General features: G+C 40.0%; 1 protein-coding gene across 8 annotated transcripts in view; it reads left to right on the top strand.

Moving 5' to 3' along the window:
* UBXN8 (UBX domain protein 8) overlaps nt 1–18,137 on the top strand; it is a 41,611-nt gene extending 23,474 nt beyond the window's left edge. For 7 of the 8 annotated variants that reach the window (XM_064585588.1, XM_064585583.1, XM_064585587.1 and 4 more), the window contains 4 exons: nt 5,136–5,258; nt 9,275–9,316; nt 11,617–11,691; nt 16,197–18,137. In XM_064585588.1, the coding sequence (XP_064441658.1) occupies nt 5,136–5,258; nt 9,275–9,316; nt 11,617–11,691; nt 16,197–16,364 (408 nt within the window). In that variant the 3' untranslated portion in view covers nt 16,365–18,137. Of the gene's footprint in view, nt 1–5,135; nt 5,259–7,508; nt 7,647–9,274; nt 9,317–11,616; nt 11,692–16,196 lie in introns of all 8 variants that reach the window. The other variant, XM_064585590.1, reaches the window with a different exon arrangement.
* The last annotated feature ends 369 nt before the right edge of the window (nt 18,138–18,506 follow it).

The raw sequence follows: 18,506 nt of genomic DNA, 5'->3' as shown, positions 1-18,506 counted from the left end.
AAATGTAATTGTTGTTTTCTTAATTTCCTTTTTTGATTTTTCATTGCTCAATGTACACAAATACAAATGATTTTTGTGTGTTGATCTTGTACCCTGTCCTTTGTTCATTGTTTATTAGCCCTAGTGGTTGCTGTGTGTGGATTCTTTGGATTTCCTATATACAGGCAAATCTTGTTTTATTGTACTTAATTGTGCTTCGTGGATACTTTTTTTTTTTTTAACAAATTAAAGGTTTATGGCAACTCTACATTGAGCAAGTTTCTTTTTTTTTTTTTTTTAAGATTTTATTTATTTTTATTTGAGAGAGAGAGAATGAAAGAGAGGGAGTACATGAGAGGGGGGAGGGTCAGAGGGAGAAGCAGACTCCCCGCCGAGGAGGGAGCCTGATGCGGGACTCGATCCAGGGACTCCAGGATCATGACCTGAGCCGAAGGCAGTCGCTTAACCAACTGAGCCACCCAGGCGCCCTGAGCAAGTCTCTTGATTCCATTTTTTCCAACAGCATTTGCTGAGTTTGTGTCTCTGTCACATTTCGGTAATTCTTGCAATATTTCAAACTTTTTCTTTTTTCTTTTTTTTTTTAAAGATTTTATTTATTTATTTGACAGAGAGAGAGAGAATGAGAGAGAGAGCATGAGGCGGGGAGGGTCAGAGGGAGAAGCAGACTCCCCGCCGAGTAGGGAGCCTGATGTGGGACTCGATCCTGGGACTCCAGGATCATGGCCTGAGCCGAAGGCAGTCGCTTAACCAATTGAGCCACCCAGGCGCCCTCAAACTTTTTCATTATTATATTTGTTGTGATAATCTGTGATCCGTAATTATAACTCACTGAAAGCTCAGATAATGGTTAGCATTTTTTAACAATAAAGTATTTTTTTTTTAAAGATTCTATTTATTTATTTGAGAGAGAGCACAAGCAGGGGAAAGGGACAGAGGGAGAAGCAGACTCCCCACTGAGCAGGGAGCCCAATGCAATGGGGGGCTGGATCCCAGGACCCTAGGATCATGACCTGAGCCCAAGGCAGACACTTAACCGACCGAGCCACCCAGGCACCCCAACAATAAAGTATTTTTAGATTAAAGTATGTACTTTTTTGTAGATGTAATGCTATTGCACATTTGGTAGAGTACAGTGTAGTATAAATATAACTTTTAAATGCAGTGGGAAACCAGAAAATTAATTTGACTTGCTTTATTATTTACTTTATTGCAAACTGAACCCGCAATATCTCCGATGTATGCCTACATAAGATCATGTCATCTGAGAATAGGGATAGTTTTACTTCTTTCTTTCCAAAATTGGTACTGTTTATTTCTTCTTTTCTTGCCTGTTGCTCTAGCTGAAATTTCTAAACAGTGTTGAGTAGCAGTGGTGAAAGCAGGCATCTTTGTCTTGTTCCTGGTAGAAAGCTTTTAGTCTTCCACCATTGAATGTAATGTTAGCTATGGATTTTTTTCTAGACACTCGTCATGTTGAGCAAGTTCCTTCCTATTCCTAGTTTCTGAGTATTTTTACCATAAAGAGTGTTGAATTTTGTCAAATGCTTTTTCTTTATCAATTGAGATGATCATGTGGTTTTCCCCCCTTTGTTTTATTCATACATATTATATTGATTGATTTTCTTATGTTGAAACATCTTGCATTTTTGGGGTAAATCACACTTCGCTGGCATATAATCCTTTTAAAATGTTATTGGATTCAGTTTGCTGAAATTTGTTGAGGATATTTGCATTTATATTTATAAGGGATTTATATTTTCTTGTAGTGTCTTTGTCTGTCTTTGGTGTCAGGATAATGATGACCTTGCAGAATTAATTAGGAATTGTTCTAGCCTCTTTTATTTTTTTGGAATCTCAACAGGATCAGGGTTAACTCTTCTTTAAAGGTTTGATAGAATTCACCTATGAACCCATCTGGTCCTACTCTTCTTTATTGGGAGGTTTTTAATTACTGATGCAATATTTTGTTAGGTCTGTTGAGATTTCCTATTTCTTCTTGAATCAGTTTAGGCAATTTGTGTGTTTCTAGGAATTTGTCTACTTCATCTTGGTTTTCTGATTTGATGGTCTACAATCGTTCTAAAATTCTTTTTCTAATCCTTTTTATTTCTGTAAGGCTGGTAGTAATATCCTCACATTTCTGATTTTAGTTATTTGTCTTCTCTTTTTCTTCATCAAGGTAAAGGTTTGTCAGTTTTGTTGATCTTTTCAAAGAACCAATTTTGGTTCTGGTTGTTTTCCTGTTCTATTTTCTGTTTAGTTTGTGCTTTTTACAGTTTTTTAAGTTGTAAAGTTAACTTATTGATTTAAGATCATTCTTCTTTAATTAGATGTTTACAGCTATAACTTTCCCTCTGAGCATTGCTTTTGCTGTATCCTATTCAAGATTTTGTTTGATAGCTAGGAATTACATTTCCTGTGGATGATTATCCAACACTTATTTCTTGACCTTGAACTGTCAGCACTCAGGCAGTTGCCAGATTGATGATTAACCTTTGTGAAAGAGGAGACCCCTGTGGACTTTCGCCTAAATATTAAAAACATAAGCCTTTTACAAAGGCCTTGGTACAAGGGCATTAATATTTTGAAAGCTATCAACTTGTTTTCAACTTGCTATCACCGTGTTTCAACATCTAAACAACTTGTTCTTCTGGTGAACAAATTATTCCTTTTTAAGTAAACAAGCGAAGGCTGAAAACAAATCACAAGAGTAAAAGCCTATGTATTTGTTGGGAGATGGGAGATTACTACATTTGTAACTACCCTGATCTGAATTAATTAATTTATTTATTTATTTATTTATTTATAAAGATTTTTATTTTATTTATTTGACAGAGAGAACCTGAGAGAGGGAACACAAGCAGGGGGAGTGGGAGAGGGAGAAGCAGGCCTCCCGCCAAGCAGGGAGCCCAATGCGGGGCTTGATCCCAGGACCCCGGGATCATGACCCAAGCCGAAGGCAGATGCCCAACGACTGAACCACCCAGGAGCCCCCCGATCTGAATTTAGAACAATAAAAATGTCCTTGTAAGATCTTTTGTAAGAAACTCTCTTGTAAATATTTGAACTTTTGAAGTTTAAAGTTATTTCTTGTGGAAGTAACTGTTAATTGTAAAGCTTTGCATGATAATTAGTAAATTATAATTACATCTAGATGCCAACTATCTGCTAACTGGCATCTATAATTCCTAAGGGTGTGTAAAGTTAGGATTCTTTTGTTTGGCAAAAGTCTTTATCCCATTCAAGTTCTCTCTTTGGACAAAAAATTAATCAGTGTCTCAATATAGTCTATGTATGTGCATGGTGAAGTGCCCAACTTGTGCAGATATGTACCTGCTGATAAATAAAAATTTTGAGGCTTGGCATTGTAAAAAGGTGATTTTTCTCTTCCGACACTTGATAGTTTGATTTGGCATAGAATTGCAGATTGAAAATCCCTAGAATTTTGAAATATTGCACCATTAACCTCAAAATTCCAGTGTGGTTTTCCAAATTCCTTTTTCTCTGTTAATTATAGTCTCCATTTTTCATGTTGGAGACTTTAATCATGTGGTAATCCTTGGCTCTGTCCTTTCAGCTTTAAGAGAGATGCACTAAGGGGCGCCTGTATGGCTCAGTTGGTTAAGCAACTGCCTTCAGCTCAGGCAGCATCCCAGAGTCCTGGGATCGAGCCCTGAGTCGGGCTCCCTGCTCAGCAGGGCAGTCTGCTTCTCCCGTTTCCTCTCCGCTTGCTCGTGCTCTCTCGCGCACTGCCTTTCAAATAAATAAATGAAATCTTTAAAAAGAAAAAGAGATACACTAAAAAGTTAATTGGTGGAATATGCATTTGTAAAATTGCATCAAGCTTTAGGTTCTTTACTGGTCATAAGTTCTACTTAAACAAAACAGAAAAGGAAAATAAAGCTACTTGGAATTTCTTTGTATGTGGTCAGGGTTTGATGGGTTGTCTGCTGGTGTAGGGTGATGTGATGGAGGAGTAGTTTAGCTTTGTCACTGTCTCTTTGTTCTTTTGTTCTTTTGCAATTCACCTTCTCCAGAGAGGGCACCTCCATTCTCTCGCCTTGGGGGTTAAAGCCGGGCTGCCAGCAGTCTGAGACAAGTGGGGAAGGCGGCTGGGGAGTCTCACTTGTCAGTGTGTACATCTTCATGTACTCAGTTGTTTGAGTGTGCACTCCTGCTGTCACTAAGACTGGGATCTGGGACTCTGTAGCCTCTCTGGTTCACACTCTCTGGTTGAGGCTCGGCGTCCCCCGCCACTGTGGTATATGTGTGTCGTCTTCCTTGGCCCTCCCGGCTCTCTGGAGCGCCCTGGCTTGCTTTGTACTGCTGTCCTCCCCTGCACGCACTTTGGCTGCAGGTTTCTCACTGTGTTGAATCAGTTGCCCCCTTCTCCGTAGGTCCTTACATGCAGTGGGTTTGGTGCTTATAGTATTTCTCCGTTTCACCAGCGATGGAATTTAGCTTTCTCTTTCTTGTTCCCTTGGTCGTTTAGAGATGAGTCTCAAGAGGAGAGGGAGGCAGAAATTTCACTCTGTCATCTTAAAACCAGAATCTCCATTTCTTTTAAGTTCAAAAATATGTTCAGCTTTACTATGATTAAGCTATTCAGTGAACTCTCTTCCAAGTGACTTCATGTGTTGGGCATCATGCCTTCAACAAACGGCTCTGACTTGAAGCTCCTAGAGGTCAAGGATCACGTCCTAGGCATCTTGACATCCCTAGCTCCTAGTAAGTTTTCATCACACTGAAAATGCAGTAAAGGGGCGTCTGCCTGGCTCAGTCGGTGGAGCACACAACGCTTGATCTCAGGGTCATGAGTTTGATCCCTACGTTGGGTGTAGGGATTACTTAAATAAAATCATATTAAAAAAAAAAAAAGAAATGAAAACACACTAAAAGTGATAGAGGCAGACTGCCAGATAAGCATAAATACAGAACATTTGTCTTTATCGGCATTATGTATAAATGAAGATTTTTAGAGAGTGCTATTAAAGTGGAGGATGCTGCTTTTTTGGCAAAATTGAGTGAGTGTGAAAACACAATTTCTTCACCTGGTTCCTATTTAACAACTTTACAGACAACATAAAATCTTAGGAATGTTACAGTAACAACACCTCATTTATTTTTTTGAACAGGCCAGCAGATACATAGAGAACGTTCTAAAACCTCACCAGGAAATGAAGTTGAGAAAACTGGAAGAACGCTTTTATCAGATGACGGGTGAAACCTGGAAGTTGAGCAATGGTCATAAACTTGGGGTTAGAAAATATTTTCACTTTATATTTTGAATTCTGCTATTACATATATGCAATAGATGTATATTACACGCATTGGATAAGGACGTATAATGTATAAGTATATCACATATATTGATTTTTTAAATTTTCAAATGATGTTAAGCCATTAGTACGGGCAGTTTTTTAGGAGTCTTTACTGACATAGAGCATATATGTGTGTTGAAGGGTAAATGCTTTTGGTGCCTAAAGAGCATATAACTTAGATGCTTGAGAAGCTCTAACATACGGTAGTCTTTGAGAAAACTGTTGACTAATCACCATATTTTATATGAGGAAATTCAGATCTTTTCTTAAGTAAGATCTCCCCGGTACTATAAGCTCACATTATACTCATTATGTTTGACTCTGTTTCTGTAAAGCCAAATTAACCTTTGGCTCTTTTTTCCTTTGGCATTGAATCTGAACTTCATCATTTGCTACTGGAAGTTCACAATTCCAAGTTTTGTTACAGAGGAAAAAGAATATTCATAAAGGAATTAAGTTTTAGAGTAATTGGCCACAGATTTTATGTATAAGATCATTTCTGTCCCAAACATTTTTGGGGTTGTTTTTTTGCTCTCTGTTTATATTGCACCTTTTACCATCTTGTAAAGAAAATAATCCCGTAAAGGTTAATAGGATTCTTATAGTGAAGCAGAATCAGTTTTTATTCATTTCATAATGGTAAATATGCCATAAAGCAATCAAGGTTGGGTAATGAAATTACTGTGAAAGATGTGCAACGTGAAATGCACCTGCTATGGGGAGTCATTTCACTTCTCAGATGAGTTTGTCTTCTGTTCGGTTTGGTGGTGTTGGACATAGACAGCCTGGTTTTAGCCAGCCACATCTTTTTCTGAAATGGTCACGATGTGAATTAGTCATTCTGCCCCTTGCTTTTAGGCTGTGTCTTCATGGCAATACTAGTTTATATTTTAACCTAGTTGGTGGGGACAACAATAAGTCAGGGACAGAGCAGACTGTTGGCATTGTTATGATTTAAGGCCCATAGGACTATCAAGAATGTGAGAATCGGGATGTTAATTGCTGAGAGAAAGTGTAGGCATCAACTGATGGAGCCCAGTACTTTGCAGTCAGACAGCCTAAGTTTGGCCAGTTAATTGGTGAGCATGAAGGTCTCCTGACTCGCATTGCCCTTGCTCCTTCCAAGTTTTCTTAGGACAAAGGAAGGGGGAAGACAGCCTACGAAAATGGTGGCCATTTTCATCTGATGAGGAGAACATTTACAAGTCAATAGATGTGGAAAAAAGGCATTATTGAACTAAATAAGCATGTATCTGAGAATCTGACAATTATTTTGCACAGGAAAAGGTTTTAATGGGTAATATTAATAAAAAGTAATCTTTATGATTTCTGGAATAAAATCCTTTGCCTTCTAAAGTGATTAACTCAAAGAAAGATGAGAGTTTGAATTTGAGAACTTAAACATGTTCATATATAAAAGGATTCTAGGGCCGCGTTCAGCTATGAAAGTATCACATGGTCACATATACAGACATGTTTGTACGTACATCTTCTATTTCCATGGCCTTTTGAGGCATAATCCCTTGCACTGTCTTGCTTCCTTTATTTTTTTTTAAAAGATTTTATTTATTTATTTGACAGAGAGAGGCATAGCGAGAGAGGGAACACAAGCAGGGAGGAGTGGGAGAGGGAGAAGCAGGCTTCCCGCAGAGCGGGGAGCCTGATGCGGGGCTTGATCCCAGGACCCTGGGATCGTGACCTGAGCCGAAGGCAGATGCTAAATGACTGAGCCACCCAGGTGCCCCTGTCTTGCTTCCTTTAAAGAAAGGAGAAAAGGATATCATTCAGGTTTTCTTCTTTCTTCCATCCTAACTGATCCTGGGGAACGATCCCTCTCAGCCTTGTATCTATCAGAGGGAGCCCCAGAGCTGGATATAGGGTAGTTTCTACAAGATGTTAGCTCCATGTTTTCTTGTCTAAGGAGATAATACTTCAAATTTCTGGGCCTAATAATGACTAAATTATTATTTTTTATTATTTTTTTTATTTTTTAGTAGGCTCCACGCCCAACGTGGGGCTTGAACTCACGACCCTGAGATTGAGTCACATGTTCTACTGACTGAGCCAGCCAGGCACCCCAACTAAATTCTATTTTTTATTGAAATGCCATCAGGGTAAAAGAAATAACCACTGTGATAGAATAAAGTTGGTAACAGCATTTAGAAATTGTCTGTTGTTTTTGACCAGGGTGACGAGGATTTGGCACTTGAAAATGAGAGTCAGACAGCTTTTAAAACATCAAACAGAGAAGCAGCAAAGAGACGAAACTTGCCTAAGCCTTTAAGTAAAATTTCACCATCTGCTGAGCAGCCCATGCAGAAGGAGGTTCATTTCTAAATGCCTACTCATGTAATTGTATCAGTTTGCAGTAGGAATATTGCTCTCTGGGCCAGGTGGTATACTGAGTGAAGATTAGGACTGGCTTTTAATCCAGATGGTATCTTCCCACTGCCTTACGAAGGGGTCAGCTTCATTGAGAATCACTTCTCGTATTTGGTATTAATGTTCTGAACGCCACGTAGAAGGAAGCTATGAAAAAAATGCTAATAGGTTTTGAAAATACTCGGTTCTTTTTGAGGAAGGAATTCAATTATGTAGAAATGAAAAATATGTTTATTAACGGAAACATTCCTACAGGTAGCTAAGATATGGTTAACCCATATTTAGTGAGTGTCAGTTTTTCTCAGTGGCCTTGCTAGGAAATGGGTTAGCAACCATTCACTTTGGAACAGTGCTCAGATTTATTATTCCTTCTGTTCTTTCAAATCTTCAGTCCCCAAGTTGACTCTCATTTGGAGGTGGCAGAGGTTGGGAATAGGTCTCTTTGTACTAACTCTGAGGGAAAGCTGAGAGGCTGTATTTTCCCTGAAAATAGTTTCTAATGTGTTGCTTCTCTGTTTGAAGTTTCTTGGTCCCTTAATGGGGCTTGAAGGTGGCAGTCGGGTCACTGAACTATTTCTAGCATTTTTAAAAGATCTAATGAACTATATGGACTAATTTAAAATTCAGGATTCTTTACCTTTTGTTAAGAACAAGAGTCGTCTCAAGTTGATGGTAAATTTTGGTTGACCGTCAACCTATGCTTTTGATACCAAAGGAAAACAAATGGTTTATTTTTTTTTCTAAAGATTTTATTTATTTATTTGAGACAGAGAATGAGACAGAGCATGAGAGGGTCAGAGGGAGAAGCAGACTCCCCGCCGAGCAGGGAGCCCGATGCGGGACTCGATTCCAGGACCCCAGGATCATGACCTGAGCCGAAGGCAGTCGCTCAACCAACTAAGCCACCCAGGCGCCCCAAATGGTTTATTTGATAAGATGCAATTAATGTTGGTTAGATAAAATGCCATAAAACATGAGTCTGTGGTATTAAAAAACAAAAAGCATCCCTGAAGGTGAAATTGTTGGCAACAGTGTTTAGTGAGAGAAGATGGTCTGAACACCTGGTTTTGTAACGGATAAATTGAAATAGGGAAACCAGAGTAAATCATGAAGGCAACCAAAGTGAATGGTGGTTATCTAGTCCCCTAGAAGTGCCAATGAAGGAAAATATGCACTTAAAATGTGTGTGTGTGTACATACATATATATATGAACCTAAATAATTTTGGGGTCTATTGAACTTAATATTTATCCTCGGTTTCTTTAAATAATATATTTTATATAGTATCTTGGAATATCATAAAAATAAGATTCTTACATGAGCATAGATGGGTAGCTGTCACCTCACCTCCTGTTATTATCATCTGTTTAGCACAAAGTTGCTTCCCCAAAAATGTTTATTAATTGAGCTCTTTCATATTATAAATTTTTTATAAATGTCTGTTAAAAGATCTCATTAAGCTTAGATATGCCTAAACTCTATATTAAAAGGAACCCTTCTCGCTGAGATTGTTATTTTTTTTCTTCTTCAAAATGTTTACATTCCTCTTACAAATCCTCATTTATCTTTAGGTTCTTAGTCTCCCTGAAGAACCTCCTGAAACAGCTGAAGAAGTAAGCTTATTTTTTTCCTTTGGAAATTAAATGTATTTTCTGTTTTCTTTAACATCAAGTGAGTACATCTTCTCTTGGTTTGGGTTTAGAAAGAGAAGAGAGCACTGTAATTAGGTCTGTTTTGAATGTGGTGTAATCTCAAACCCCGTAGTTCTAGTCCTGTTTTGGAGCTGGCTCTCTGTCCCCTGAGGTGGGCGGGGGGGCGGGGAGGATGTTTAGAGCCCTCCCACTTCATCAGACAGAGAAACAATTTCGTGGGCTTTTCCAAACTTGAGGTCAGCAAAGGAGTTAGTTATTTTTTAAAAGATTTTATTTATTTATTTGACAGAGAGAGTGAAAGCGCATGAGCACAGTAGGCAGGCAGAGGGAGAGGGAGAAGCAGGCTTCCCGCTGACCAAGGAGCCCAATGCGGGGCTCGATCCCAGCACCCCGAGATCACAACCTGAGCCGAAGGCAGGTGCTTAACCGACTGAGCCACCCAGGCGCCCCAGGAACTACTTATGAAAACGGAATCAGTATGGGCAGATGACTTCAAATTGTAGTTTTCCTCCTAAAATAGAGGAGCTGAAGAATGCAGCTACTGTGTAGATGTTTGAGTTGAAAGATGGTTTGGGGTTTTGGGGTGCGGGGTCTGACGGAACCTCCACTCCGTGCTGAGCTGCCCTCTGCCCGGCTGCGCGTCTTTAAAGCCCTGAAGTCCTTCAGGCAAAGGAAAGCCCTGATGCTTTTCCGCGTCTAGGGCTCAGCAACTGTTAGACTCCTTGAAAACCGGTTTTGAGGCTGCCAGGACAGCCCCTGGCAGGGTCTCATTTGTATCAACACATTCGCAAACATTTCAGTTGGGGACGTAGGATGTCTGAGGAAAATCCAAAAGTCACAGAGACGATGAAGGGTGCAATCCTGACACGGAACCTCCAGGAGAAACACAAAAACAGAAAAACAACTTCTAATTCCTTTCTGTTATACCCAACAAATTCAAGTCTGTGCTAATGTCCATCCTGACCCCCACACCCCACATTCTCACTTCTCATCAAGCACTGGGTTGGTATCCACGACAACCGTTTATCATACGGAAGCAATTAAATATAGCTCCGGTTTGACAGGGAGCACCTTTTATGAATTTACTCTGGCTTCAAAACACATGACCTCATTGCTACAGGACAGACTGGGTAGAGCTTTCACCCTGTATGTATGTGTATGTGGTACCTGTGATTATGATAAGGAGCCATGAGGAAATTCTCGTTCCAGCCGAAGCCTGCTTGCCTGTCGGAACGGACGGATAGATGAGCCAACTAATGGCTCCGTGCGTTTCTGATAGGAGAGGGAGGGACTCCATGCATAATTAATGCAATTCTTACTTAAGCAGTACACTTTGATTCTTCTAGTGCCTGTTATGCATTTAGTATTACAACCATCCATAGAGTTCTAAATAACACGGTAAGAATTTAAAAATGAGAGGAGGGGCGCCTGGGTGGTTCAATCGGTTAAAAGTCTGCCTTCGGCTCAGGTCATGATCCCAGGGTCCCAGGATCCAGCACCAGTTTGGGCTCTCTGCTCAGCGGGGAGTCTGCTTCTCCTTCTCTCGCTCCCCCCTGCTCGTACTCGTTTTCTCTCGCCCTCTCGCAAAAATAAATAAAATATTTTTTAAAAGGGTTTCCTGACAGTTATTATTTAATAAACTTCAGAAAAAAATTACTTCCTCCTCTTCTTTGTTTTTTGAATGTCTTTTAATATTAACTAGCAGTTTCCAAGCTCTTGGAAAGAGCTTAGAAAGAGCTATGTAACTGTTTAATCAGGGAGAAATGATGGGGAAACCCAATACATAAAGCAGATGGAGCAGGAGCTCTGTCCCAGCAGCTAGGACCAACTCCTCTGGGCACAGCCTACAAGGACAGAGTAAGTTGGGAAACTTTGTTTCCTTCCAATTCAGTGTTTTTCTCCTCCGTAGACTCTGAGGTGGCACTGGATCTTCTTGGTTTGGTAGATGAATTTTGAATCCCACATGCAACCTTGATATTATCTGGAAAGACAGAAGTATCGAGTTTCTGGTGTCCTCTCCGGAAGGCTCGGTCATTGATCCCCTCGATCAATAGGAAGATGTTCTTCCGTTTCAGAAGGCATTTTTATATTTAGAGTGACTTTTATCTAGACCTTTATGTCGGCCTACTACTCTCAGAGCTAAACGCCTACAAAACCCCACACTAGCTGTGTAGAATTACAGAAGTTTCACAGGAGTAGCAATTTTGAAATTGCAAAGAGCAGCAGATTGGAATTCTTATTTGAACGTTTTTATTCCTCAGATAGTTACTGTTGCTCTCCGATGTCCAAGTGGGTGTGTCCTGAGGAGAAGATTTCTTAAGTCTTGCAGTTCACGGGTGAGGAAATTTGTGTTCTGAGAAATAATTTTTGTTGAATTTGACAATAATTTACTCCCATGCCGTGGGAGAGGTATTACCACTTTCTTGTCTGGGTCCCCCTTCAGGGGTGGGAAAGGGCATTTATATGTACTCGGTGTTGCAGAAATTTGGATAATTAGGCATGCTGGATGTTTTTGAACTGTGATTTCTGCTTTTTTTTTTTCCCCACTTTTTTTCCTATTTTTTATTTGTTGTTTTTTTATTAATTACATTTTCACAGCTTGGTAGATACAATGCTCTCAAATCCCTAGGAATCAGCCAGTATTAACTTTGTTCCCATTATCCTTGATGGGTTATTAACTTAAGCCCTATTGCTTATATGTAATTTTCAGATCATTCTTTAGGGTTTATTTCCTTTTGTTCTAATAGATTTTTTTTTTTCCTCTCAAAAACAGTCCTGTGTTCATTAGCAATAATTTGGAAAACAGAAAAGTAGAAAGAAAAAAGACTTGATCTGCAGTGTGACACCAAGGCCAACTGCTAATATTTTGGTGTATTTCTACTTTTAAGCACACTTAATTATGCATTATATTAGAAATATATCTTTTTTTTAAAGATTTTATTTATTTGACAGAGAGAGAGCAAGCACAAGTAGTGGGGAGCAGCAGGGAGAGGGAGAAGCAGGCTCCTTGCAGAGCAGGGAGCCCGATGCGGGGCTCGATCCCAGGACCCTGGCATCATGACCTGAGCCGAAGGCAGACGCTTAACCGACTGAGCCACCCAGGCGCCCCTAGAAATATATCTAAATAGTTTTCTGTCCTGTTTCTTGCATTTAACCTTCTATGGCTAGCATGCTATGAACTATAATGGAAAATACTGATGGATTTGACTACATAGAAATGTAAAATTCTATTAAAAAGTTCAGGGGCACCTGGGTGACTCAGTCTGTTAAGCATCTGCCTTCGGCTCATGTCATGATCTCAGGGTCCTGGGATCGAGCCCTGCATCGGGCTCCCTGCTCCACGGGAAGCCTGCTTCTCCCTCTCCCTCCACCCCTCCCCACCTCTTATGATCTCTCTTTCTCTCTCAAGTAAATAAATAAAATCTTATTAAAAAAAGAAAAAAAAGGGCGCCTGGGTGGCTCAGATGGTTAAGTGTTTGCCTTCGGCTCAGGTAATGATCCCAGGGTCCTTCGGATCGAGTCCCGCATCGGGCTCCCTGCTCAGCGGGGAGTCTGCTTGTCCCTCTGCCTGCCGCTCCCCCTGCTTGTGCACACACTTTCTCTCTATGACAAATAAATAAATAAATAATCTTAAAAAAATAAAATACAGAGGGGCACGTGGGTGGCTCAGTTGGCTAAGCATCCGACTCTTGATTGCAGCTCAGGTCATAAGATGCGATCTCAGGGTTGTGAGATCAAGCCCCGAGTTGGGCTCCTCACTGAGTGTGGAGCCTGCTTGGGATTCTCTCTCACCCTCTCCCTCTCCCACCCCCTTGCCCATGCTCTCTCTAAAAAAGTAAACTGACTCTCTTAAGCCTTTTTTTAATCTTTTTTTTTTTTAATTTATTTTTCAACAGAGAGAGAGACAGTGAGACAGGGAACACAAGCAGGGCGAGTGGGAGAGGGAGAAGCAGGCTTCCTGCTGAACAGGGAGCCCGATGTGGGGCTCGATCCCAGGACCCTGGGATCATTACCTGAGCGGAAGGCAGACGCTTAACGACTGAGCCACCCAGGTGCCCTCTCTTAAGCCTTTAAAGATGATCTTATTAGAGACCCCAGAGGCCTGCATGAGATTATAAGGAAAAGATTTCAGGGCAGGTCACCACTCAGTGAAAGTCAAGCTTCCATATAACTGTAAAGCATCAGATTCTGATGGCCGGGATGCATTAACTGTAAAATGTATTCTTACATAGTTGACCAAATTGAACTACTGATGGTTTTTATTTAGTTTTGGTATGGTTCATTGAGTTGTTTCAGAAAATACGAGTGACCATTTTTAACAGTTCAAGTATTTTAGTTTTTTTTTTAATAGATTTTTATTTATTTATTTGACAAAGAGAGAGATAGCGAGAGCAGGAACACAAGCAGGGGGAATGGGAGAGGGAGAAGCAGGCTTCTTGCCGAGCAGGGAGCCCAATGCGGGGCTCCGATCCCAGGATCCTGGGATCATGACCTGAGCCGAAGGCAGACGCTTAACGACTGAGCCACCCAGGCGCCCCAAGTATTTTAGTTTAATGAATAATGGTATCATCAGCAAAGATGAGGATATTTGACTTCTTTGATTTATACTTGGATGACATGCAGGCAGTTTTCTAAAGTGTTTCACATCATTCAAGGAAATGGAAATGAGCATGAATGGAAACAGGCAACAATACAGCTCTGTTTTACATTGTTTCAGATCCTAAGACTTCATCTGCACAGTCCTCTTGAAACAGTGATAGTATGAAACCAGCATATATACCTACCAATTTACGGTTAAGTAGACAGTGTGTTCTCTAGGTGGTCCCTCTTTGTAAAGGCCCCAAAAGCTGATGAGCAATCTGCAGAAAATTTTTCACACAGATCAAAAACCTTAGTTGCTCCTTATATAAAGGATGGGATTGAGAGACCTAGTCCTGCAATTGTTTGAAAGTAAAACTAACACAGTGATGCCTGGGTGGCTCAGTTGGTTAAGCAACTGACTGCCTTCAGCTCAGGTCATAAATCCTGGAGTCCCAGGATCGAGTCCTGCTTCGGCGGGGGGGGGGGGGGGGTGTCCCTGCTTAGCAGGGAGTCTGCTTCTCCCTCTGACTTTCCCCCTCTCATGCTCTCTCTCATTCTCTCTCTCACAAATAAATAAATAAAATCTTTTTTTTTTTTTTTGAAGATTTTATTTATTTATTTGACAGAGAGAGAGATAGCGAGAGCAGGAACACAAGCAGGGGGAATGGGAGAGGGAGAAGCAGGCTTCTTGCCGAGCAGGGAGCCCGATGTGGGACTCGATCCCAGGACCCTGGGATAATGACCTGAGCCGAAGGCAGACGTTTAACGACTGAGCCACCCAGGCGCCCAAATAAATAAAATCTTTAAAAAAAGATGTTTGGCCTTAATAGAATCAAAGAAGTGCAAATTAAAATGGGACAGAATTTTCTACGTCTCAGGTTGTCAAAGATTAAAAAGAAGAATACGCAGTTTTGACCAGTGTGTGGAGAAAACAGTGATTCTCATTAATTGTTCCTGTGAATATAAATTGGGCCACTGTTCCTATGGGATAATTTACTCATATTATCTTTTTTTTTAAGACTTTATTTGAGAGAGAAAGAGGGGGGAGGGAGCGCAGAGGGAGAGGCAGAAGTGGGCTCCCCACTGAGCAGGGAGCCCCATGTGGGGCTCGATCCCAGGACCCTGGAATCATGACCTGAGCCGAAGGCCGATGCTTAACCAGCTGAGCCACCCAGGCGCCCCTCGTATAATCTTTAACATAAGCAATAGTAGGGAGGACCATAGGGGAAGGGAGGGAAATCTGAAGGGGGAGAAATCAGAGAGGGAGATGAACCATGAGAGACTATGGACCCCGGCAAACAAACTGAGGGTTTCAGAGGTGAGGGGGGTGGGGGGGACGGGGTAACAGGGTGATGGGTATTAAGGAGGGCACATGTTATGGTGAGCACTGGGTGTTATACTCAACTAATGAATCACTGAACACTACATCAAAAACTAATGATGTACTACTATACAGTGGCTAACTGAACATAATAAAATAATAAAATATATCTTTTGGTAATTAATTTCATTGATGAGAATTCTATGGCAATAAGACAAATGATCAAAGGTGTAAGTGTTTATGTGGGGATTGCTTGAATTAATGTATCCAAATATTGGAAAATTATGAAGCTTTATGACCTGGATGTATGTTTATTACATGGAGTATCAGTAGGTTCTTGGATGGTAGTTAGCAGGAGAAGTCAGAGATTATCTATAATTGATACTCCAGCTTCCCCCAAGAACATTCTAGTACCCAGCTTTCTTCCTAAAGCAGCAAACAGTCCTTTGGCAGGCATTTTTAGGTAGTAGGAAATGGAAGTTTTGACAATTACTGTGGAAATCTTCATAACAGGAAATGTTCTCAATTTATAGGAATAGCCCATTGGAAATTGGGCTATCATAAGGCAGAGTCACTGGGGCCTGGACATGGCTCTGGTAACAGAGTTCCTGAGTGATTTTGACTAGTGGCTTCGATTTTGATCTAAATAATTTTTTTCCCATATGCTAACCTTTTGTTCATAACTTTTTAATTGAATAACCTTTCCATTTCCTAGGATTGGGGCTTTGCTGTTTGTTAAATGCCCCTGATGTCTGTAGGTGCCTTCAGTCCCTAGGCCTTCTCTGAAATTTCGGAAAGGTATTAAAGGTTATTTGCATCTCACCAATTCTTGGCATGCTGTTTTCCTTGAAACAGTGAAAGAATTGTAAAATATCATGATGACCTAGAGAGGGATACAACTGTGCCCAGTATCTGATAGCTAAACTTTTTATCTGTTAGGTCTTACTTGACTGGATGATGAAAATCGGGTACCACACATCCCGATACAGCCTTTCTACTTCCTTTCCCAGACGGCCTCTGGAAGTGGAGGGGGGCTGGTCACTGCAAGACACAGGAATAACTGTGGATACCGTACTCATTGTGGAGGAGAAAGAGCAGAGCAACTAATTAAGAAATGAGAACTACCTGTTCTTCATAAAATCAGTGATGCCATGACTTTACAGGACAATAAAGGATTCACATGAAAATTACGCCATTCCTTGACCGAGCTCAAGGAGGTAAACACTTGAATGTTGATATCCTTGGGAACATATGGACATAAAGGATTAGAAAAGGATTGCTCTCTGCATATAATAGTTTTTGGAATGTGCTGTCTTATAATGTCCCAAATGAAAACTAGATAAAAATGTATACAGTAAGGCACTCAATGGTTTGTATTTTTCCTGGCTGACATCATTTATCACTATGTTGAAAAACAAAGTCATACAACTCTTTTTTCTGCCTCTGCAGTCCACCTTGCCACACTGAACATTTCACAGTTCAAACTCTCTAAAATCTTTTAAGTAGGAATGTTTGTTCTGCTTCTAGAAATTAAACTTTAAAGACATTTCAAAGGTCTTTAATGCTTTAAACTTCTTTTTGATATCTGATAAAGGGTTAGTATCCAAAATGTGTAAAGAACTTATAAAACTCAACACCCAAAAAACAAATAATCCAATTTAAAATGGGCAGAAGACATGAACAGACATTTCTCCAAAGAAGACACAGATGGCCAACAGACACATGAAAAGATGCTCAACATCACTGATCATCAGGGAAATGGAAATCGAAACTACAATGAGCTGTTACCTCATACCTATCAGAATGGCTAGAATCAACAACACAAGAAACAACAGGTGTTGGCAAGAAGGTAGAGAAAAAGGAACTCTCTTGCACTGTTGGTGGGAATGCAAACTGCTACAGCCACTATGGAAGACAGTATGGAGTTTCCTCAAAACATTAAAAATAGAACCACCCTACGATTCAGTAATTGCACTACTAGGTATTTACCCAAAGAATACAAGAACACTAATTCAAAGAGATACATGCACCCCTGTGTTTATAGCAGCATTATTTACAATAGCCAAGATATGGAAGCAGCCGAAGTGTCCCATCAGTTGATGAATGGATAAAGAAGAGATGGTACACACACACACACACACACACACAGGAATATTATTCGGCCATAAAAAGAATGCAATTTGCCATTTGCAGTGACATGGATGGAGCAAGAGAGTATAATGCTAAGCGAAATCAAAGAAAGACAAATACCGTATGATTTCATTCATGTGGAATTTAAGAAACAAAACGGGAAAAGACAAACCAAGAAACAGACTCTTAACTGTAGAGAACAAACTGATGGTTGTCAGAGGGGAGGTGGGTGGGGGATGGTTGAAATAGGTGATGGGGATTAAGGAGGGCACTTGTCATGAGCACCAGGTGATTAAAATAAAAACTTAAATGAAAAAAAAGTTTTTTTTAATAAAGATCTTTTTGAAAGGTATGTATTGTTTACTGAATTAATGTCAAGATTTATTTAATTTCACCTTGCATTAAATTGGAACATTTACAAGTTCTGGGATCAGTATTTTAAAAATAAAACAATGAAAACATTAAAATATAGGTGAATTTTTTAAATATATATGTATCTCTGGTCATTTCATTTTCCTGCAGTGTTATAGTCATGTACTTTAATACCAAGTTCAACTCACAAGTGTGGGATATAAAAAGATCTTTGTTGTGGTCACTCCCTTTTTCTTTTCCTATGTGTGTTGTCAGTTAAGTTGACTCCTCTGTGTATTGGCCTCTCTTTAATGCTCCTTTTACCTCTTGTGTAGAATTTATTACACTGTATTATCGCTGTGTTTTTCTTTTCCCAAATACATAATTCCTTAAAAGCAAGGATTGTATCTTTTTTTTTTCCCCTCCAGAAGTACTTAGTATATAGTAGATGCTTAATACATGTTTGAAAATAATAAGTCGTCTCAACGTCTAACTTTGTTTATTGGGTCTGGAATATCCCACATTGAAAAAAATGAAAAAGACTCATATTTTAAATTAATCATAAAAGGGTTTCAATTTTTCCCTTCCTACTACCTTCTTCTTTTTTTAAACATATAATGTATTATTTGTTTCAGAGGTACAGGAGGGTTATAGAGGGGAGGGGGTAGGGGATGTGTTAGCCTGGTGATGGGTATTAAAGAGGGCATGTATTGAATGGAGCACTGGGTGTTATACGCAAACAATGAATCATGGAACACTACATCAAAA

This window comes from Mirounga angustirostris, unplaced genomic scaffold (genome assembly GCF_029215605.1).
Source record: "Mirounga angustirostris isolate CCGP_5_RB_7025 unplaced genomic scaffold, mMirAng1.0.hap1 SCAF_2, whole genome shotgun sequence".
In the NCBI taxonomy this organism is placed as follows: domain Eukaryota; kingdom Metazoa; phylum Chordata; class Mammalia; order Carnivora; family Phocidae; genus Mirounga; species Mirounga angustirostris.
The sequence above is the reverse complement of the archived record's forward strand: the minus strand, read 5'-3'. Positions and strand labels throughout refer to the sequence as shown.